Raw genomic sequence first — 22,767 nt, 5'->3', positions numbered from 1 at the left:
GAGGGTTTGGGTTATGTCGGGTAGGGGGCAGAGGATTGGGGGGGAGAAGGGGCTGGGATGGCAGAGGCAGGCTCTGGCAGGGAGACTTACCAGTGAGAGTCCCAGCCAGCAGCCCAGCATGTTTCTGAGGCAGGAGCCTGCCCCACCCCTGCACAGGCTGCAGGGCCATGTGCTCTGTGAATAAGAGCCTAATGGGAGGAGGGAAGGGTGCTTCACATGTTGCCTGTTCTTGAAATGGGCAGCTTCCATTGGCCAGTTTCTGGGTGCAGGGGCAGCTTGTGAAGCACCATTCCCAACTGTTCACAGTTTGTGATAAACAAATGGTCCAGCAAATGCTTTTCTGAGCAGCTCATGGGGACAGGGCAAGCCGGGGAGTCTGACTGAGGCTCCCTGCTGCATCCACAGGTCGGATCCAATAGCTTGGCGGGCCAGCCCCAGCCCATGGAGGGTTAAAAAACCCAGGCCTGTGTTACTCACTGAGCAGTACATTGTCTTGCAGAGGGGACTATTTCTCTAGTATCATAGCAGAGTGGGATAGCTAAGCACCTGCTGCTAAACCTTCTTCATCCTCCATCCCCCCAGCAAGCAAAACATTGATTCCCGCTGGAAAAAATAAGACTTTTTTAAACATGACCTCCCAGCTGGAAAGGGGTGGTTTACCCTGATCCTGAGGCATTCCCATACACATGCTAAACTAGATCCCAGCCACATGGCCCATGCAGCTGGAAGGTACTGTATGGGCACAGCTCCATAAGCTTGGATTAATGATATAAATAGCTGCAGTGTTTCAGCGACTGTCACTCCTATAAATATCTGTATAGGTATTTATGGGCATATATTTATGCCTGCCTCTGCAATTTCCACTCCAGGCATGAGATGAAATGGATCTTTGCATACAAAATCTTATGCCCTAATAAATCTGTTAGTCTTTAAGGTGCCATGGGATTCCTCATTATTTTTCCTATAAATACCTGCTATCCTCAGCCCCTTTTGTCCATGGAGTCCAATTTTTTTAGCTGACCCATTGGTTCTTGGACTCTGCTCTGTTTGCTGCTGATGCAGGAATGCCAGGCTTAGCCACAATGTCTATTTTAAGAAAGGTGCATTCTACCAAGCGTATTGATTTTTTGTTTTAATGTAGAAGGTCATCTGGACCACAGAAATAGAGTGACACGGGAAACTTACAGACCTCTGTGCAGACAGTGAGATTCAGGGGAAGCCAGGAACCAATGGCAGGGCAGTCAAATTATTCAAAGGCTACAGAAGGCAGCATGGACGTGTGCCCTGAGCTTCCCCCAGCACAGTGCAGCTTCTTTCCTCTGGACCCGCAATGACTTCTCTGTGCAGGAGGAAGAGCAAGGAGCTGAGGAGCAGTGGCTTAGGCAGAAGAGATGCTTATCCCTGCCTTGGCCATGAGCCACAGAAATTGCCCCGAAAAGGGAGCATAAAGTAGGGCTTTATTACTTGCCCACCGAGAGCCTTGTATTATAAGAATAACTTGTAAAGGGAATCCCAGAGGGAACCATAATAGGGGGTGGATTATATGTAGTCCAAGTGCAGTCTCCTCAGAGCTGTGCTGTCAGGGTCTCTAGGGCAATGCTGAGACACCAATACACAGATGGCTTTCCCTGAGAACAAATGGGGATTGGCCCCTGAACATCAGGACTCTCTAAGGCGCCATCTGTCCCATAAATAGGAATCGGGATACAATATTGCTTACTTGCACTATTGTGGAAGATAGGTGTGCTCTGTTAACCCCTAATCCTCTGTTTCTGAGCATCCCCCATTTCCACAGGTGCTACACTGAGAGGTACTTCCACACCCACAGCTTGAAGTGGTTTCCCTCATATACGAGGTTTACAGTTTGGTTCAATGGTTCTCAGCATCCATCAATTTCCATAGACCCCAGTAAACTGGAGACTGAGGCCCACCCCATCTAGTTATGGAAACTGATTTGTTAAAGACCCTGAAAGTAGCAGCAGAAGTGCCGTTTTTCTGTGGGTGGTTGAGAGTAAGGTATGCGAAGCACATGCCGTGCTCTGGGGGGAGAGGGGGAGGGAGAAAGGGGTTCCCTGCACCCCACCCAGAGTTCTGTTGTATGGTGAGCTTGGCAGAGTGTGATGAGACCAGTGAATCAACAGGTGCACTGGCAAACCCAAGATGGGCCTGGACTAGTGGTGGGCACTGAGCAGTTCTTTAATCAGGTAAGGAATTCCATGTCTTCCAGACTCCTGTAAAACTCCTTTGTACACAGCTGACTTACACGGCTAAGCATAGGATCTGTGCAGCAAAAAAGACATGGATATAAGATCTGGCTTTCTTTCTTTCCAGGGTGCTTTATAACCTTATGAAAATTATCAATGCATTTGATGTTTGTTTCATTTGACCAAGGCAGACTCATGAAGTCAAACCACCAAGAACAGTTTTTTTTTCCTCTTTTGATAATTATTTGTAGTTTGTAAATTCTCTTTAGTAATTTCCTGGATCCTAAAAGTAATCTTTGATGAATTACTAGGTCAGTAATTCAGCTACAGCTCAAATAAGTGAACTCACTTGGTGTAAGTTTGAAAATACTTTATTTAAACATATTCCATATCCAAAATTAATATAGCTAACTTAGAAAATACAAAAATAGTTTCCAGAGTGCTGTACAACATTGCCAAGAGACAGCAGCAACACAAAAAGCCAGATAGGTGTGTTCTTTACACCTTCCTCAATTAACAACTTCTGGGACCAGGCATTTACAAACTAACATTTACTCTGTGTGTGTTACTTCTCTGAGAGATTTGCTGGTATTATGTGCATTTAATGAAGCAACAGCTTATTCCTGGTATATATGAAAGGACTGTGCACATCAACTTGCAATTACAGTAAAGTGGCCTCTTTGGGCCTCATTCTGCACATTGTGCTGTGTCAATGAAGTTTTGCCCCACTAAGCAAAGCACAGTCAAGCCTTATATGGAAAACACAATCAATCCTGACCCTGTAATCTCTCTCCCTTTAAAGTCCATACAGGGGTCTTACAGGATCAGGGCTATTAGTTAAATGATAACAGCTCTTGTTCCACAGTGATCTAGAAATCTATCGTAAACATTTTCTTTCTCTTTCAAGAACAATTAGTGGAATGCCTTTTCTGATTTACAGAGCAAGTTTTCTTAAATACTATGTGAGATTGGGAATCCATACAATATGTAATGAAAAGCTTCCCATAGTAGTATATTCAATTCCATTGAGCAGGAGGAATTTGAAGCCTCATACATGGGCAGATTATTAATCAATTCTCACAAACCAATGATAATTCCTTTTTATAAATGGGTTTTAGTATCCCTGAAGAGGTCTCTAAGAATGCAACACTGTTATCTTTCGGCTTTCTAGCCTTTTAAAGAGTGTGCACTCAAGATGAGTAAAAGGAAAAGAAGTCTTGCTAAGACAGAAACACAGGTGTCCTGCATCCTAAGCTACACAGCACACCTGTGTATCTATATATGCCTATAGAGCATGGTGGTGATGTGCCTTGCTAAAAAAGATAACTGTTCAGCAGTCCTTTAGACCATTCTTTTGTAACAAACCAGCATTCTGCAATTAGAAATTAGGTGCATGAGACATTTGCAGCATAGCTTTCAATGGACGTTTGCATCACAAAAAACCCATACAGCTGTGCCACAAAACTGCCTGCAACAGCAACAACTTATCTGTGTTCTATAGTATTAGCAATATATATCGAGTAACATTTGGAGAAGATACACAAACAAAAGGCATGCCAATATGGCCACCAGGAATATAGCTGAAGGATGAGAACTCTCTTCAAACACTTGCCAGATATTTACATAGTGAAATGATTGCGGCTTTGCCCTCACTATTCCAAGCGATGAGGCTTCTCCCCAGGGATGGGCCTGTTTCCCTTGGTTGCACTTAAATTCAACCTTTTAACTAGGCAGATATGTTGGCAACGTTGATTATCCCAAACCATGAACTTGCTGACTTCTCCTTTCCCAAACTGACCCACTGAGTTTGGTGACTCTGTCAGTCCTGGAGACCACCGCAAGGGAAAATGTCCATGTCAAATGCCTTACTTCGCAAAGAGGACAGGAATAACCTGTTGCAATGGTTTTGCTTAGGGCAATTTGTTAAGGTGGGTTTTTGTTTGCTTTCTTTAACAAAGAGCTGGCAATAGCCAGTGCCCCGCCCTGCACAAAACGCACAAAATTATCCCCAGCTAATGGCCCTATTGCATAAAGCCCTTTTTCCTGAACACATTCATAGGTGAATGGGTTGACATTGATGGGGTTCCTTTTGGAGTTGACTGGTTGCTCATTGTCAATTGCCAAATCAGTGCCATTGTTTGGAAGGAAGGAGAGGTTAGGATTTGAGCCAATGAGAACAAAAGCCAGGGAAATGTTAAAGACTTTCTGGTGACCATTCTTATCCTGAACAACACACTTCTTATTCCCTCTGAAAGACAGGACATGATGTTCAGGAAGGCTGATGTAACATTCGTATGGCCCAGCACAAGCAACTGACTGTTCTTTCATCATCTGGTGGACTTTGTGGTACTCTGGATACATCATTTGGGGGAGCTGATTGAAGATGAGGCCGGGATCATTGACCCTTCTACGAAAAACATGGATCACTGGAATGCTGAAATGATGTGCGAAAAGAATCGCATCGGCAGCTGTCAGCCCAGCACCTACAATCAAGATTGGATCTGATGTCATGCTAATCCTCTTGTTCTTCACTGCTTCTTCAAGGGCAGAGAGTTTGTGGTGGACAAAAGGAAGGTCTTCTCCATGAACCTTAAGCTTGGTTGGACTATCATATGTTCCTGTGGCTAAAACCACATTCTCTGCATAGATGGAGAAGGGTTGCTGACCATCACTCATATTTTTGATAAAGCCATCTACTTGGAAGAGATTTCCACTAGCAAACTGGTCATCTTCCTTCTCTTTTTCAGGGAAAAAGGAGTCATTGTTCCTCTCAGGATACTGCTGTGCACAGCTGGAGTTTGACTCTGGGCTCACTTTCCTCACAGATGTCACAACAGTCCCACAGATAAAATTCTTCTGTAGTCCTTTCTTTGCCACATAATGTAGATAATATTGAGCAATATCTTCTGCTGTGGCTCTGTTATTCCTGAGGCCCCTGTAATGGGATATTATAAATGATGAAAGTGGGCAGCTTCTCCCTCCATTGTGGCATGTATTGAAGGGCTGTCTACCCTTACACTAATGGAGAAACTGGGTCACATTCTCATCTCATTCGTTTTATACCAGTGTAATTCAATTGCTTTCCATGGAATTATCCTAATACATGCCTGAACAGTCAGGCTCACTATAAGAAATAATTGGGAGAGGCAATATGAAGTGATATGAAAACCTTCACAAACTGATATGAAAACCTTCACAAATTTTAGTAGTATATTTACTCCTTCCCTATCCTCCCCATCTCTTCCATTTTTTTTATCATGGGCTTTTTCCAGGCTTAGAATATAAATTCTATAAACCTAACAAAATCAAAAGGAGTGTAAGTATGTGTATTCTAACATCTGAATGTTTACACTGCATATTCTTTTCCACTGTGTATCTGCTGGATTAGAATACTTGAGAATGTGCAAATATATAAATGGGCTACCCTATCCAAACATTTATTGCTAATTCAGATTTTAAATCATAGAATCATAGGACTGGAAGGGACCTCGAGAGGTCATCGAGTCCAGCCCCCCGCCCTCAAGTCAGGACCAAGCTCCGTCTACACCATCCCTGACGGATGTCTATCTAACCTGTTCTTAAATATCTCCAGAGAGGGAGATTCCACCACCTCCCTTGGCAATTTATTCCAATATTTGACCATATAAGCGCTGGCAATATTCTGATCTGTTATCTACAGGGTATATTCAGAACTAACTCCTCTGCAGTCCATAGAGCTACTCTACATTTATACTACCTGCACCAAATAAATATTTCTTGGTGATTTCTTACAGTTACTGAAACTGGCAATAATAGGTAGTAGCTAGCTGGACTTCCTGCCATTTAGCCATAGGATTTCTGGACAATTTGGAAACAAGTAATCTCACATTAGTCTCCTCACCTTCTCTTTTTCCTCAGCCAGTCTTTGAATGGAAGGTCTGGAAGCCCCATCCATTCCCCTTGGCTCAGAGTAATCATAGAGCCCTCAATAAACTGAAAAAAAGAACAGTAAACAAGTTAAGCAACTGACAATGAAAGGAATTAAGCACTAATGGAAATGATCTCATGTGTTAAGATTTCTGTTCAGTTCCAGTAAATCTCACTTTAATGTAACCAAGGGGCCTCAGTGTATCCAGATAGTGGGATGGAACAAACAACAGGAGTGAGCGAGGAAGGCAAATCTCTCCTGCACATTCAAGCCAGCTCATTTTTTGGTGCAGAGCCCTGCAGGATACCACTTGTCTGGCTCATATGTTTGTTCAGACCTTTACGCCTTTAATCCTCACACTGACTATTCAGTCACACACCTTTCATAAGCTTAGGCATTCATGTCTACTTACATGCCACGCGCCCCCAGGAGGGTTTCTGCCAAGGACCAGATGGGGAATGGCCCTGTTGGTCTCATTCCACCAAGTGAGGACAGAGTCTACAGTTCCACCAAAGTCTGTATCTGGACGCTGCAGAGTATCAAAAAGAAGAGCCACAGGGCTCTGGGATCGTCCCTCCAAACCTTCAGACAGGTACTCCAGATCCTAAGAGACAGAGCAGGTACTTAGGGCCTGCATCGTGTAACACAGGAGATCACTTCAAAATGCACCAGTAACGTAACATCATTAGATGCTTAGTAGAGTTGAACTTTACTTGCTAGAGCCTGGCCTATGTGCCACATAAGCCTTGTTTGGGGGGATTGAGCAGTGCACAGCCTTGTGCTGGCCCTATATAAAACCAACGATTTGGGAAACAAATTACCACAGGCTTGTAGCTCCTGTTGCCAGCATGCTGTGACTGCTACCACCACAAGCTCAGTCTACTTCTTCCCGTTAAAGGGCAAATTCATTTGATACAAACCTGGTCTATAATGGAGACCTCTGGCGTTTCCTCTAGTTTCCTGTGTAGAATAGGGTGAGGATGAATGGAGCCCTTTTTGATATAAGGAACATAACCAGACAGCAGGTAGGAAAGGCAAATTCCTGAAGGACCATTCCCTAAACAAACAGAAATAAAATTGCATCACAGTGGTTGGAACAATAATTGTTTGTAAAGCATCTAATCAGATATGAACGATGGGCCAGTGACCAAGTCAGCCACAGCTGTGCTGAATGGCTTTGGGCAAATCACTTCACTCCTCTGTGTCTCTCATATCTATTTGTATTGTAGGCTGCTCAGAGAAGGGGATGTTTCTTACAAGGACTACCTACATTTCCCTGGTCCCAGCTGCGACCTCTTAGCACTACTGACACGCTAAGCTAGTGCTTTGTCAGACACTAGCCAAAGAGCCGGCTGATGTTTGGAAGGATGGTGTTCCTGGTTTGGGAATTAAACTGGCTCTTGGGTTTTGAGGGGATGACTACACTGCGTTCAGAGCTGTGGGACCCGCGCATATGCATTCAGTGTTTCCAAGCACGTGTGTGAGCACTCACACAGCATTGGACGCCTGGGTTTACAATTGCTGGATCCAGATCTCACAGTGTCCTTACTGCACTATGAAGGTCTTCTGATGCAGGCCCACAGCTTGACTTTAGTCCCACTCCAAAATGACAGGCCCCAGCCACAGCAGGACCCATGCTCTGACCTATCCCCCCACCTGCATCCTCAATGCTTGCTGACTCAAGTCAGAGTGATTTGTGTATGAATGGAAGAGGGGTTTAGATCAAACCGCAGAAGACTCAAGGCTTCATTCTTTCTTAGCTAAATGGAGCTTGCATCCCTTCACAATCTTGAAGGAAAATCAGACACTGCTATGATGTTCATTCACAGGATGGCGCTAGTTATGAGATCTGGAGTGTTGATGCTATGCATCAGAAGGCAGATCAAGTTCTTCTCAATATCCAGTGTTCAATGCCATTGTCTCTAGGCATTCTGAACCAAGTGAGTTATTAGCAAAAGATGAAAAATGTTTACTGCTCACTTTAAGGCATTTGCTGGAAAGTACCAGGTAGTGCCCAGGAATTCAGATGTAGACTGATCCCAGTACCACTACATGACAGGGTGATCCAGAAGATCTAGAAGGAGGGTGCAACAGAGGAAGCCTCCTGATTCATACCGAGAAAGTAGGACAATTCGTTATTTTAGGTAGCTGTGCACAAAGGCAAGAAGCCTGGGAAACAAACAGGGAGAACTGGAAGTCCTGGCACAGTCAATGAACTATGATGTGATTGGAACAACAGAGACATGTTTAGGTAAGTCGCATGACTGGAGCACTGTCATGTCAAGGTGTAAACTGTTCAGAAAGACAGGCAGGGGAGAAAGGGTGCATCTACACTACAGAGAATATCAAAGCTGCTGCTGTCGATCTTCCAGGGTTCAAATTAGCGGGTCTAGTGAAGACACACTAATTTGAACTGAGAGGAGCTCTTGGGTCGATGCCAGTAACCCTGCTTCTACAAGGAGTTAGGCAAGGTCGAAGGGAGAGTGTTCTCCCTTTGACTTTCTGCAGTGTGAACAACACCAAAAGACAAGTTAAGGTACTTTAACTTCAGCTACACAATTAACGTAGCTGAAATGACATATTTTAATTCAACCTCATCCCATAGTGCAGACGTACCCAAAAAGTGTAGCAGTTATACTATATATAAGAGAGCAGTATTATTGCTCAGATCTCCAATATGAAACTGTAGAAAAGCCTATTGACAGACTCTGGTTCAAGATAAGAGGCAAGAACAATAAGAGTGATGGCATGGAAGAGACCACCAGACCAGTAGGATGAGGTTGATGAGGCTTTCTTCGGCCAACTAACAGAAGTTTCCAGATCATGGGCTGATTTTGTTCACCATCTGCATTGCTAATCTGGATGAGGGGATGGATTGCACCCTCAAAAAGTTCACATATGACATTAAGATAGAAGGAGAGGGAGATATACTGGAGGATAGGGATAGGGTCCAGAATGACCTAGACAAATTGGAGGATTGGGCAAAAAGAAATCTGATGAGGTTCAACAAGGACAAGTGCAGAGTCCTGCACTTAGGATGGAAGAATCCCAAGCACTGCTACAGGCTGGGGACCAACTTGCTAGGCAGCAGTTGTGCAATAAAGGACCTGGGGATTACAATAGATGAAAAGATGGATATGAGTCAGCGTGCCCTTGTTGCCAAGAAGGCGAACGGTATCTTGAGCTGCATCAGGAGGAACACTGCCAGCAGATTGAGGGAAGTGATTATTTCCCTCTGTTTGGCACTGATGAGGCCACATATGGAATACTGCATCCAGTTTTGGGCCTTTCACTACAGAAAGGATGTGGACAAATTGGATAGAGTCTAGCAGAGGGCAACAAAAATGATTAAGGGACTGGAGTGCATGGACCATGCAGGGGGCTGGATTCAATGACCTCCTGAGGTCTCTTCTGGCCCTAGGATTCTATGATTCATGAAGGGAGGCTGAGGTAAATGGTCTTAGTCTACAGAAAAGTGAGGAGAGATTTGGCAGCAGCCTTCAACTACCTGAAGGAGGATTCCAAAGAGGATTGATCCAGGCTGTTCTCAGTGGTGGCAAATGATAGAACGAGGAGGAATGGTCTCAAGTTGCAGTGGGGAAAGTCTAGGTTGGATATTAGGAGAAACTATTTCACGAGAAGGGTGGTGAAGCACGGGAGTGGGTTAGCGAAGGAAGTGTTGGAATCTCCATCCCTAGAGATTTTTAAGTCCTTCCTTGACAAAGCCCTGATAATTTAGTTGGGGTTGAGTGAGAATTAAACTAGATGATCTCCTGAGGTCTCTTCCAACCCTAATATACTATGATTTTAGTATATTAGTATATTGTGAAGCAGGAGGCGGGTACACAATGTGTCATATGCCAATTTTCAAGTCACTTGGCTATTGGTCACTGGTTTTGCAGAAGATCCAGTTCAGAATAAGGCAAAAAAACTGGACACGTTTCCCAAATGTATTAAATGTGGATGCGCTCTAATCTGTTAACTGATTTAACTGAAGCCAACAGATTTGCTACTGATTACACTAGGTCTCCAATCAGCCCTATAGGTTAATTCCCTCCTTTGTTCTTTGTTTTCTCTCCTTCTATTCACTCTGTCCAAGAGCTCTGTCCCCTGCATCAAACTTCAATACGACACTTTGAACAAATAGCGGGATGGCTAAAATGTTCCTACTGACCACCCCGCAGCCAGATTTAGAAGCTAATATAAATACTCTGCGTCAGTATACAGTGGAATAGTGGGTGGAAAGTTTTCATATGGCTGTTTTCCAGGATGTTTCATATTTTACAGTGTCTTTATAAATTATCTGTCCACCTCTTCAGCGCAAAGCTTTGTTGCTCTTTAGAATATGACTAACCACCATAATGCAGTCAGGGTGATACAGTAACCTGTAACATTCTCTGTGCCATTTCATAGCATTGTTGACATAATCCCTGCTCTGGAAGCAATGAACTGCTGGGAGCAAAGGCCACTTCTCAGTTCTAGTCCTAACATTGTTCTCACTTAGATTAGAGAAAAAGCAAAGTGCAAAGAGTGATGGAAATTTAAAACACACACACACAATAATTAACTTGAAACAGAACCAGGCTATAAGTCATCCTTAACTTACTCTTTTGCTGTTGGTCTTATGTCAGAGTCCCTGAGCAGTATTTAAACATCTGGTTACATGAGGCTGAGTTATGGACAAAGCTGCGGATATAAATATGCATCTTTAAGTCCCATAAAGTAGGCCAAATACATTCCTGCCTTTGTGTCCCTTTGTGCCACTCTAGTGGCACAAGGATCCAGAGAGCAGCTGGATCTGATCAGCTGATTGCTATGACATGAGGGAACTCTAAGCGGTTACAGAACCACTGTAACCAGCATTGTCCAGCTCGCAATGTTCAGAAAACCAGAGCCTCCTTCTCCTGTTCAGAGAGGGTTTCTGCACTGTGTGACCTGAAGTTAAATTTGTTTTGCAATTGGACCCTTTTAAAAGGAGTACCAAGAAAAACAAGCTTCCCAATTGTTTAAAAATGCCCCTCGGGACTCAGCCCACTGAGACAAGTGTCCATATCACAAAGCTACTGTGAACAATGATTAAATGACACTTTTGTGGTGCATAAACCTTCTACTGCCTCACTTGAGGATGGTTAATTTCACCCTGGTTTAGATGGCGGGCACAGAACAAGCAAAGCCTTGAAGCACACTGACTCCCAAGAGAGTCAATGGGGCTCATGTCTTAATTTAGCAAGGCATGTAAGCACAAGCTGAAGTGAAAAGGGAACGATTCCTTTATGCCAGAGAAGTGTCTGACCTGTGACAGCTAATGACTTCCAGAACACAACTGATATGAAAACTAAGCATGACTCCCTAACCTCAAGATGACATTTGAAAACAAGAAGCTCATCCTGATTCATGCACCACTCATCAAACTAATGCGTAAAAGTGTAAAGAGGAGCCTAACTTTGGCATTCCTACAAACAGCTGCTTAGAAATTACATTTATTAAAATATTTTTCACTGTGTAATCCTGATCCAAAGCCCATTGTAGTCCATGGAAAGAGTCTCAGACTTCAGTAGCTTTGGAGCAGGCCCTACATAAAATACTTTCAAATCCTTCCAAAATACCCATGTGGCAAAATAGAATCAATTGAATGTTCTAAAAGTCGGCCATGTCTGTTTTAAAATATCCATAATCTTAAATCAGATTACATGTTCTTGAGTGTAGTGAAAACTGAAGGAAATAATTCCCAGGACATTTCTAGATTTAATTGCAACTTTTGGAACAATGCAGGAAGGTATCAGATACAGTATGTCTTGGAATACAGCATTGGAGAACAGGGATTACATCGCCAAAATAATATTTACCTATTATAACAATGGGAAGTGGTTTCGAATCACTTTTATTTGGGAGCTTGTTCAACACTGGATACATCTTCCCATTTAAAAGGATTCCGGGTGAGAAATGTACCTGTAATGACAAAAAAAGGCAATCATTACCAATGCTCTTTTGATAACAAATACTCTCTCCTCTTCATAGCTGTCTGTGGTAGCTGATCTAAAATATGATCACTCATTTTACATACAATAGAGCTCAATTTCAGCTCCCATAAAGTATAGAGGTAAATAAAAGGGGTCCTTGCTTTAGTTCTTCTTGGCTATTTTTGGTCCACATAATGTAAGTGTCAGCCTCTACTCAAGACAGGCCAAGGACTCTAATGACAGAGAATGTTATGGATGAGTTGTAGAAAAGCCTTCCTTTCTCTTATCAGCATTTAGATCATGGGCAAAGTTCTTGTTTCAATGACTTCCGGGACCACTGGATAATTTCAAGCTGTTGTGCTAATACAAAGCATGCCTTCAATGAGATTCTTTGACACTTGTCTTTTTAGGAAAAAAAATACACAGTCGATGAGCATTGGCATTTGCATCTCAGTCTAAACTTCTGCTTAAAATCTTGAAAGCTATTGGCATCATTTAAAAAAAATGCCTCACACAATTCTAAAGTAATCTGAGCCGCTACAGCTCCATTCCCCTGGATGCCCGGCCCTTCCAAAAGAAATATTCCTTGGCCTCTTGCAATGACGTGTTCCTGTCATATTCAGGGAGTGGAAGCCAATTATGTTCATCTGTTAACATGACATGGGCCCTTAACAAGACATGCATATGTAGCGTTCTGACTGAGATCTTGTTAAGGCGATGAGTCACAAACCTCTCATCTGAAACATTCCAATCTTCTAGTGACTGAGCAGGGGAACAGGATGAGACTTGTTGGTAAACTTTTATGTGGTCCTGCCACTCTTGCCAAGTTCAACTGAGCAGCTACACAATGACCAGGCAATTACATCAAGCAGGTGTGAGCTAAGCATGGCTAACTTGTATCTTGAAACTGCAATGACTTTCCTCACTCAAATAAATCAATCCAAAGTTGTTTGAAAGAATTTGTATTAGTCATCTGTACTTTCAGTGCCGCTGAGACCAAAATGGGTCTCAAATAGGGTTGCCAGATGGTTTAACCAAAAATACCAAACACTCTCTGCCCCCCCCAAAAAAAAACACCAGGAAAAAAATTCTGTTGAAAAAAAAAAGGGGGGAGACCAAAGTTGTTGAACAAAAAAAGAAAGAAAAAAAGGACCCCGACAGCAGTTATTAAGTAAAAATAAATACATAAATACATAAATAAATAAAAGAATAAAAAATCACCATGGCCCCTTTAAGAAGAGGCTTTTTTGCCTGCAGCCATCTTGTTTTTCTGCTCCAGCCACAGGACAGCTCCCCTGCGGAACCAGGTAAGCGGGGAGTCGGGGTCCTGGCGGGGCCTGGTAGGGAGTCGGGGGGGGGGGCAGCAGGAGTTCGGGGGGGGGCTGGGGGCTGGGTCCGGTTGCTGAGTGTTTCTTAGGGTTGCCAGGTGTCCGCTATTTTCGCCTCCTGGTGGTGGGGGGGGGGGGGGGGGGGGGAAATCAGAAAATACCAGACATTTTAGGTGTCCGGTATTTTCTGAATTTTTTTACTGGCCAGGAGGCAAAAATACTGGACTGTCCGGGTCAATACTGGACACCTGGCAACCCTAGTCTCAAATTCACTGTGGTCACTAAGCACAGACAGACTACATACGGTCCACGGGCCAGATACAGCCCACCAAGCTGCCGAGCCGCCCCGCCAGGACCCTCAGGCACAGAGCTGCCAGTCACTTCAGAGCAGCCTCATGTCACTATAAGCAGCTGGCTACTCCCTGTGGCTCTCTGCTCTGGCTGCCAGGGAGAGGAGGAGTCACCATGTGCTGCTGCCACTCCCCACTAAAATTTCTCAGCTCCTATTGGCCATTTTGAGCAGCCTGGGACTGTGGCAGGCAGGAAGCCTACCTCAGGGTCCTGCAGGGCTGCTGGGCGGGAGCCACTTAGATAAGTGCCTCCTGGCAAAAGCCTGCATCCCAGCCCCTCTCCCCATCTCCCTGCCCCAGGTCACCACCCAAACCCTCTGCACCCCTCTCCCTCCTCCCCATATCCCAGATCCTCCAAGATCCTGCACCTCCTCCTATACCCCTCCCCCAGGCCAGAATCCTCTCCTGCACCCCAAGCCTTTGTCCCAAATCAAAACGCTCTCCTTCACCCAAATGCCCTCTCAGACCCCACAGCCTCTCCTGAATCCTGGTCCCCTATCCACAGCTCCCTTTTGTACCCAACCTCTCTCCTAGATCCTGCACCTCCTCCACAGAAGTGTGGCCCTTGATCTCTTACCAAAATCTTGGATTGGCCCCCATCAAAAATTATTGCCCACCCCTGGACTAGACAAATGTTCTACATAAAAATATTCAGCAGGTTAAATTAACACTTTCATCATTTTAGAAACCTATCAGAATCCATTGAATGGAATGACTTGGCTAAGCAGAACATTTTCTTCTCTTCATTGATTACAAAAAGATTTTTGGCAATTATGCTGCTGCTTGACATGTCACAATATTGACATAATCCTCTCACCACCAATGTCATTCAGCTTCTGCCACAGTGAATTTAAGCTGAAGTCTACATCAAGCACTTAATGCAGGAATCTACTAAAATGGACAAGAAGCCACACACATTTTACCTTGATGTATTTTTTAAATCTAGTGATCAGGCAAGTCTGAATTTAGTCCCAGAGCAGCTGATACTCCTGTTCTGTTCAATATATCCCTTTGCCTTAAATTAATTGTAATACTAGTCTTTTACCTACTGCCTTTCCTGTGGTGGGATCCCAATTCATGTTGCTAATTCTCACATACATTGTATTGGAATAACTTGTCTCCAATGTAGCCAGCTCTGGGACAGAAGATGGTATCTTCTAAAAGGGGAGAACGTGTCCTGTGCAGAGAAGTGCTAGGCCTATGTACCATTTAGGCTGTGCACAAACTTTACAGTGAATATCTGCACACAAGTGCATTTCAATCATATTGCATGAAAGATGAAGGGAAGTTTAGTACATTACTTCTGGCATCAAAAACAGGTTTTTAATAGCAAAGATACCATTGAAGTAGTGCACAGTGAACATCTGCACACAAGTGAATTTCAGTCATATTCAACCATGATGGAGGGGCAGCCAGGCCAAAACTGAGCAATGCTTGGATCCCATGTGCCTGGTCACAATGCCCAAAGCAGGGAGCTAGGTCCCCACACACAACAGGTGGTGCTGGGACAATTTTTGTAGTGGGGGTGTTGAAGGCAGAAACTATGTATTTGAGCTATTACTAGTGCAAATCAAAGGGTGCAGCAGCACTCCCAACACCACTGAGTCCAGTACCTATGTGTACGGATCCTTCCTATGAACCCACTGCCAGGTTGGAATGCAAGGAGTAGGAAGCCCAGGGGCACCAAGAGCCTCTGCAGGTCTGGAGGTTCTGGGAGGGGCAGGGTCTCGGGCAGAAGGAGTGGAGCAGTGGTGGCCGGGAGCCCTAGGCCTTTTTTAATCATCAGGCTCTGGAGCAACTGCCCCTTTTGTCCTCCCCCCCCTCCCCCCCACTGGTGTTGGAAAGCCAGACCCATCCCTTCAGGATGGGAACCACAGTAGCCACTGCTGCAAGGTGAGTTTTTCCTGTTATTTCTTTTTATACTAGATTTTCAATTGAATTTTGTGTTATTTTGCATTTGAAAAATACAAGGGGCTCTAGCTATAGGAACTGGGGAATATAATAAGTGTAAAGTCCTCAGACTTTTACTAGCCCAGGGCCTGTTTTATAACCTGGTTATAAGCCCTCTATAAAAAGGGCCATTTTCATAAAAAAAAAACCCACTGTCATAACTTTGACTATTGCAGGACAGATGGTGTTACTCTGATCCTGGCATGCCCAGGGGCAGCACCAACACATGGACAGTAGCACGGTGAATTGCTAAACTAGATCATATCATATCTGTCCCTGGAATCCTACTGTAGAGACTTTCTATCTCATTGGCTGCATCTTTCTCTAAATCCCTTCCTCACTAGACAGCTCACCATAATCCTTCCTTTTCACACCTTCTGTGAGGCATTTAGGCCATATCTCAAATTGTAGCCGTGACAAAAGGACTGCACTATATGGAGACATTACCCTGCTACTCACAACTACTGTTACTGAAGGATTAGGCAGCCCAACCACGTGCCAGCACTAATCAGAAACAGGCAGACGGCTAACTCCCTATTATGCAGCCACCTCTCTCCTGCCTCTCCAGACGCAATTGCAGCAGTTCAGCTCTAAGCACCAGGAGTGGCTGTGTGAGTCTAGGGAATTAGAACTGCCATTCGACACCACATGGTGCTCTCAGGCAGCATAAATTACAATGCAATTTCCATTGATAGTGCTTGCCTGAAGAGTAACAATGACTCTCCCTCCATGACCGTTCCACACAACATACAGGTCCATGGTATGTCTCCTAGCAGAGTAAATCATGAAGGTTTGGATGACTCTGTTTAGATGCAGTGAGGGAAGAGGAAGGATACAAAGTCCCTAGAAAACAGTGGTGAGTATTTCTCCCCTAACAGTCTACAGAAACACTGCTGATAAATGGCTACATGCTCTCTGCGGATGGGCAATGGTCTACGAGCCAGTCACTGGCAGCACAGCATAGGAACATATCATGCTACTACTGAGACTGCTGCTAAAATGCTTCTTTTAGGGGACATAGGTGGAGCAAAATGCACCAGAACCCGTTGTGTAGTTCTGCCTACCTCAGGAGCAGGTTGTGTTGGCTTTTAGCTGTTCTGCTCTGCTATGTGTCTACAGCAGGGGCCCAGGAGGTGTAAAGTCTGCTTCTATGGCTTTTGATATGTAAAAAGAAAGAGACATTCATGGACATTATACCCACAGTTATTGGTAAGGGTAGTGCCACTGGTTACACTGTGGGGATGTTTTAGCTACAAATCCAGATTAGATAAAACTAGCACTAAAACAGTTCACATAAAAACCAAGTGTACCCCTTTATGCCAATTTCATTGCTGTGCATCTGGTTAGGTGGTTGATACCTCTGGATATAATTTCCTTTTGTGTAGAATAATAGGCAAACTTATTGTTAATAGTTATCTTTGAACAACTCTACGGATTATAGAAGTATTCCTTTCATGCTTTAGATCTGCCACCTGTGTAGTTTATAGTAAATGTAATTTACCTGTTTTATCAGAAGCGAGCTAACATCTTTGGGCCAAGTTCTGCATCAGTTTATACCTTTGCAAATGCATTACAGCCATTTGCATAAATGGAAATAGATTTAGCTCAACATGTTGTAAATATAGAACAGCTGCAGACACAGGGGAGAAAAATTCTCTTATGTCATTAGAATCAAAGATCAAATCTTTGGACCACACTACAAACTGGGAGAACACGTTCTCTCCATTGAAATCCAGGTAGCGGTCAAATCCTATTCACTGTAAGTGTTGTTACTCAAATGCCCCAGGTGCATGGGAGGTTTCCCAGGATTTATACTGAACTTGCTACGAAAGTGTAATGGGGAAGGATGGGGGGGGGAAGCTACCTCAGACAAGAGAAACAAAGTTCTTTTCCTTTTCACCTTCCTTTGTGTAAAACACAACGCCCAATATTCCAACTCAGCCATCTCAAAGATTGTGTTCAGAGTACTGGCTTCTAATTTAGGGTTCCAACTTAACTGTGCCATTCCCTGCAACACCCCTTATGCCCCAATCTGGAAGTGCTTTCAGTTCTATTATTATCATACTCCAGAAGCCGCTCCCTCATTGCCACCAAAATGCTGCACTGCTTAGCTAATGTTACATAACTGTTCTGGCTAAGAGAAATGCCTAACTTACCCTTCCAAGGCTGAATCCTGTTCTCGTTACACACGTACTCCCATTGGACGTAAGATATCACGCACATAAAACAAGCCTATGTGACCCCTAGTATTTCCAGGCTGCACAACTGAATTGAATTAAAAATCCAAAGAAGGGAGAGAGCAAGCAGTGATCGGTTAGCAATACAAAGCTCCAAGTCATCAACAGGAGTCTTACTTTTAAAAGTACCATAAAAGCAAGCCTGTACAAGATATGGAACAGTTTTAAGCAAGGCAAGCAGCTGGTATATAAATAATACAGTGGCCTGCAGGTGTTTCTGTGAGATTCTGGTATAACAAGAGACACAAAAGTTTGTCACATACACAGCAGTTTCCATCAATTGTTAATTTCTTTTGTTCTCTGTTAATTTCACAGGCAGTTATAGGCAATATCATTTAATTTCATTCATTCTTTTTTAAAATACTGACACTTTAGTACATTACATCCTTCTAAAGTTGTAATAGAATCTTTCTGCTTTAATTTCTGCTGTGTAAGTTCAAAAGCTTGCCTGTCTCACCAACAGAAGTTGGTCCAACAAAATACATCATCGCATACTCCTTGTCAGTCTTATTCTTGTGATCCCACCACAAATATTTCCTTAGAAACAATTGAGAAGCAATCTGGTTATGTGAGACACCTTCTTTCTAAAAGTATTCCCCTGTGCCAGCCTAGAAAGCAATGTGCTACTTATGCCTGGCTAATAAAGCTTGCTTTATATATCTACAGTCCTCTTACCTCAGGAAATGAAGCTGATGAGAAGGGAAAAGTCTTGTATTTCTACAGAAGCAGAACACACATGTCTTGACTGTATAGTGCTCCCAGCTCCAAGACAGCTATTAAATATAGTAGGCAACTAGTTCTTAGTTTAAGGAGGTGGGGTTGAAGTCTGGGTGGGAGGGACTAGAAAAATCACTCACTAAGCATGAGTCAGCAACACTACTTCACTTACCCTAGTTATGAATGAACCATGCAGAGTCACTTAGTGTTTGTAAGATAACATCATGAAGGAAATAAACATTGTGAAAAACAGCCTTAAAGGAACCAGACCTCTGTTGCTCCCACATGACAAGAATCCAACACTAAACAGATTTTAATTCTTTTTATTTTTTAGCCTAAGAGTCTTTTGTATAAATTAATCTGCATTGTATTGGGTTGACGTTTGGAGTTTATATTTATTTAAAACACTCAGCTGCCACAGCAACAATTATTGGTATTAAGGGTGGCAGGGTAGTACAGCATGCTTTCATTAAAACTGAAGAATCTTTTAGGACTATGTAGGGTCAGCAATACTGCAATTCCAGCTGATCACACAGGAGGAACGTCCTCCCCTTTTGGTTGATATTTTGAATTTCAACCATACTTCATTGAAAGAAGCTGGCTAGTACATATTAAATAAACACCACTGCCCCCTACCGAAATACTGAGAGACCCCGGGTCCAACTTCAGGCACACTGATGTGGGAATTGTCTTACCTGCTGAAGATGCAGGCTCTCAAGACCTCCATTTACAATGCATAGATGTACATTGTAACAGTCTAGTGGAGCGATTCAGTGGGACCTGGAAAACAATGTTAAGAAAATTCATGGGCACAGGCTCAGCACTAGGACCAACTGTGGCTATCACTGCTGTTTGCCATAAATAAATCCCCCAAGCTCCCACAAGGTTTGCACCCTTTCAGCTATTGTAGGGGAGACAGCCTGTGGGGATTGTGGATCCCCTTTGAGAAGACCATGAGGAACAGGAACTGCAAATCATGAGCTCAGTCTCATACGTATCCCAGCTACAGGAATGGATGCTTCTCAAAAGAGAACCCGGTAAAAGCCCAACAAGTCCAGGAATACACCTCCCATGGATGGGGGTAGAGGTGGGGAGGGAATTTGAACCTGGTGAAAGGAATAGTGTTACTACTGACATCTACATCAAAACTACTGGCCCAGTGGCAAAGAGGGTCTGGCCAGTTGCCTGAGATCTGTCAACCTGGAAAGCAAAAGAAGATGCAAAAGTATCACATCAACTTCCTGAAGACTCAGTGGGGCCTAGTAATAACACTATACCTAGCAGAGCCAGAGTTGGGGCATCAAGCCAGGAGACTGCAAGCCAGCTCTTGTTGTGACTTTGGAGGTGATTAAAAACACGAATGAAAGCGATCCTGATGGCATTCTGAATATCTAAGCAGCCAGTCACAGGGCCCTGAGTTGAAACCTGACAGAGCAAGGAGGGGCTGGGGTCCCCTACCACCAGCCATAAACTTTCCAGACTGAGAGATACTGCTGGGGTCAGACACTGAATCTTTAACTTTAATGTGCTTGACACTTCTTGCCATAAAATACAGTACTGTTAAATCCTATTGAAAATGACTGACTTAAGAGGATGGAAGACAATTTTCAGAAACCCCAACTGCAGCATGTGCCACCAAGTTCAGATATGAATCTAGGCTCTACTCTGAGTTTCTCCATAGTTCAATACTTCTTAAAATTTAGAGTTTGTGTTTATTTCTACATAACTCCAAAGAGAGATTATCACTCTTTGTGGCCACATTCAATATTTCTATTTTACTTATCCAGTAATGAGGGGTTTGCTAGTTCCTCATGTAGAGGGTTTATTTATTTTAAATAGTCTATTTAAGAAGCTTTTTCCATTTCCAGGACTGCCACTCTCACCTCTTCTCCCTATATTGTAATCTTACTGACTTGTTCCGGCCCAGGAAGTCAATTACATCATTGCTAAGGAATGTCTCCTTCACACAGTGTTCATGAGGTATGGATAGATGTTAGTACTTTCTCTCCAGACTATAAATGACTTAACATTACTATATCACACAGTTTACTTGCCTCCACAGTAGGACCATTGAAAATAGCTTATCTTGGCTTGCTTTTGTTATTGTTTTCTTAATATAAACACCCCACTGACTCCACTCCAGGTTTGTTCTGATCTGTTTCTCTTTTTGTGAGTCTCCTGCATGTGGGAAATGGGAGGGTGGAATTTAACTCAGATTTCTTTCTGAGTCTAATGCAGTCTGTCACAATCTGCTAGCATGTTCCAGAAGAGGAAGCAAGTAGCCTGTGACCCACAAGTAGAGTTATGACCACCAGTTCATTTTTAGTCATTTGATTAATATGGCCCAGAGGAAAACTTTACAGACGTTCTTGTATAGAACATCAGTGTGACTTCCGTATCTCTAGAAAACAGCATTTTAAGGTTGTTTCTCTAAATCAGAAACTTCAGTTCACTTTGTTTTGAGAATTGGCACCAACTCTTACTCCAACGTTGCACATTTAAGTCTTATTTTGCTCAGCTCCAAACTCTCTCCAGTACAAAGCTTAATCTTTTGCAAACAATTAGTGGATAGGCAGTTTGCACAAGCAAGCGTTCACTGCCTCCCTTTACACTGCTGCAAGGCATATGGCATGCAATGAGTAGCATAGAAAGAATCAGATTGCCTCTGTCTAGCATGGCAAGCGGAAAAGATTTCTGAAACCAAAAGAGAAGGTCCAGTAATTAAGAGGTGGTGAACGGCAAAGACTTCTTTTTTTCCCTTAAACTTTCAAAATTTTACTATTAGAAATAAAGAAATTCAATATTTAAAACAAATTAACAGTAAAATTTAGACCCAGACAGACAACAGAATGTAAGATTTAATTCCATCCTCAGTTAATCCAGAATAACTCCTGAACAGCACCTGATCTAACAGAAACCCACCTGAATCCAACACTAATGTCTCAGTGACATTAAAGAGCAAACTGTTTGTGAAATAAGGGCTTGTGATCTTGAGGATCACATTTTGGCACATTAAGGGTTAACTCTGGTCTTACTGGCATCCATATTGGCATAAAGTTAAGTGCAGCCAGAAAGTTCCACACGAACACGCCTTCCATGCTGCGTCAGTGACTAAACAAAACTTCTCCATAGTGCACAAGGAAGTGTTGTCATGGGACTAATACCACTTGGCAAGGCTGTGGTTTGATGGAAGAGGGACAGAGTTTGCTCTGGATTTTGTTCCTTTAGCCCCAGTGTGTTTCACATTTTCTTTCTTTGGTCACTTAAGGCAGTTTATTCCTGGGAACTGGTTCAGATATGTAATTATATACTTTCTCAGGGTACAAGCCCACACACAGACAACCCATGGATGTCCCAGTCTGCTACAATACCCATGAGCTATTTACTGTTGCTACAGGTTTCAATGGCGTCAACAGAGACTATCTAGTTCAAATTATCCACCATTATATGTATGCCTTGTGCTTGAAGACAGAGAGAGCTAGACTTCGCACTGCCGGGTTCTGATCTTAAATGGCAAAATATCATCTTCATTGTCAGAAATCTCTCTGTTCTTTACATTCAGGCCATGCACGACAGGGGAAGAGTAATCTTTACTTTCATGTGCATCTTTATAGACTCCACCAATGCCTCTGGCATAGGTGAACCTTCACTCAATTCCAAACTCTCTTGGCATGCTGCTGTTTCACAAGTTAGCACTTCATGTTCCTGCCATATATATAATTACTGGGACATGCCCAGAGTGATCTATTCCATAGGCAAGGACAGTACTTTTACTGTTCAATGTTTCATCTAATTCCAGTAAAAATAAATATAAAAAGACTTCATGTTTTATTAGGCAAAGAAAATTTCCTTATTGGTGCTGCCATGGTTCTCACCAACTCCTGGGAAGCAGTCAGCTGAGACTGCTGTTCCAGCTGAAGCGCTGAAAGACCAAGCAAAATGCAGGACAATGTAGCACTTTAAAGACTAACAAGATGGTTTATTAGATGATGAGCTTTCGTGGGCCAGACCCACTTCCTCAGATCAAATAGTGGAAGAAAGTAGTCACAACCATATATACCAAAGGATACAATTAAAAAAATGAACAAATATGAAAAGGACAAATCACATTGCA

At 43.2% G+C, this 22,767-nt stretch overlaps 1 protein-coding gene across 3 annotated transcripts; it reads right to left on the bottom strand.

Moving 5' to 3' along the window:
* Nucleotides 1-2,559: 2,559 nt before the first annotated feature.
* On the bottom strand, nt 2,560-19,433 carry OSGIN1 (oxidative stress induced growth inhibitor 1). 3 transcript variants are annotated; one of them, XM_075940343.2, is made up of 7 exons: nt 18,612-18,708; nt 16,764-16,853; nt 11,958-12,060; nt 7,032-7,168; nt 6,524-6,715; nt 6,085-6,176; nt 2,560-5,139 (listed from the first exon to the last, which is right to left on the bottom strand). In XM_075940343.2, exons 3-7 carry the CDS (start codon nt 12,022-12,024, stop codon nt 4,128-4,130), a joined length of 1,500 nt encoding a protein of 499 aa, XP_075796458.1. In that variant the 5' UTR covers nt 12,025-12,060; nt 16,764-16,853; nt 18,612-18,708; the 3' UTR covers nt 2,560-4,127. The 3 variants fall into 3 exon arrangements, with proteins under 3 accessions (XP_075796458.1, XP_006133972.1, XP_006133971.1); XM_006133910.5 differs by lacking the exons at nt 16,764-16,853; nt 18,612-18,708 and adding an exon at nt 19,349-19,433; XM_006133909.5 differs by lacking the exon at nt 16,764-16,853 and having other exon boundaries at nt 18,612-18,766.
* Nucleotides 19,434-22,767: the final 3,334 nt, after the last annotated feature.

Source organism: Pelodiscus sinensis, chromosome 12 (assembly GCF_052426305.1).
Source record: "Pelodiscus sinensis isolate ZL-2025 chromosome 12, ASM5242630v1, whole genome shotgun sequence".
Lineage (NCBI taxonomy): Eukaryota > Metazoa > Chordata > Testudines > Trionychidae > Pelodiscus > Pelodiscus sinensis.
The sequence above is the reverse complement of the archived record's forward strand: the minus strand, read 5'-3'. Positions and strand labels throughout refer to the sequence as shown.

What these genes read in the sequence shown, in the direction of transcription:
- OSGIN1 (XM_006133910.5), bottom strand. Translation starts at nt 12,024, where the DNA reads ATGTATCCAGTGTTGAACAAGCTCCCAAATAAAAGTGATTCGAAACCA. An exon ending in AGGTCTCCATTATAGACCAG is followed by an intron (nt 6,716 to 7,031) that starts GTTTGTATCAAA and finishes TCTGTCTCTTAG; the next exon opens with GATCTGGAGTACCTGTCTGA. An exon ending in CTCCTGGGGGCGCGTGGCAT is followed by an intron (nt 6,177 to 6,523) that starts GTAAGTAGACAT and finishes TCTTTTTTTCAG; the next exon opens with TTTATTGAGGGCTCTATGAT.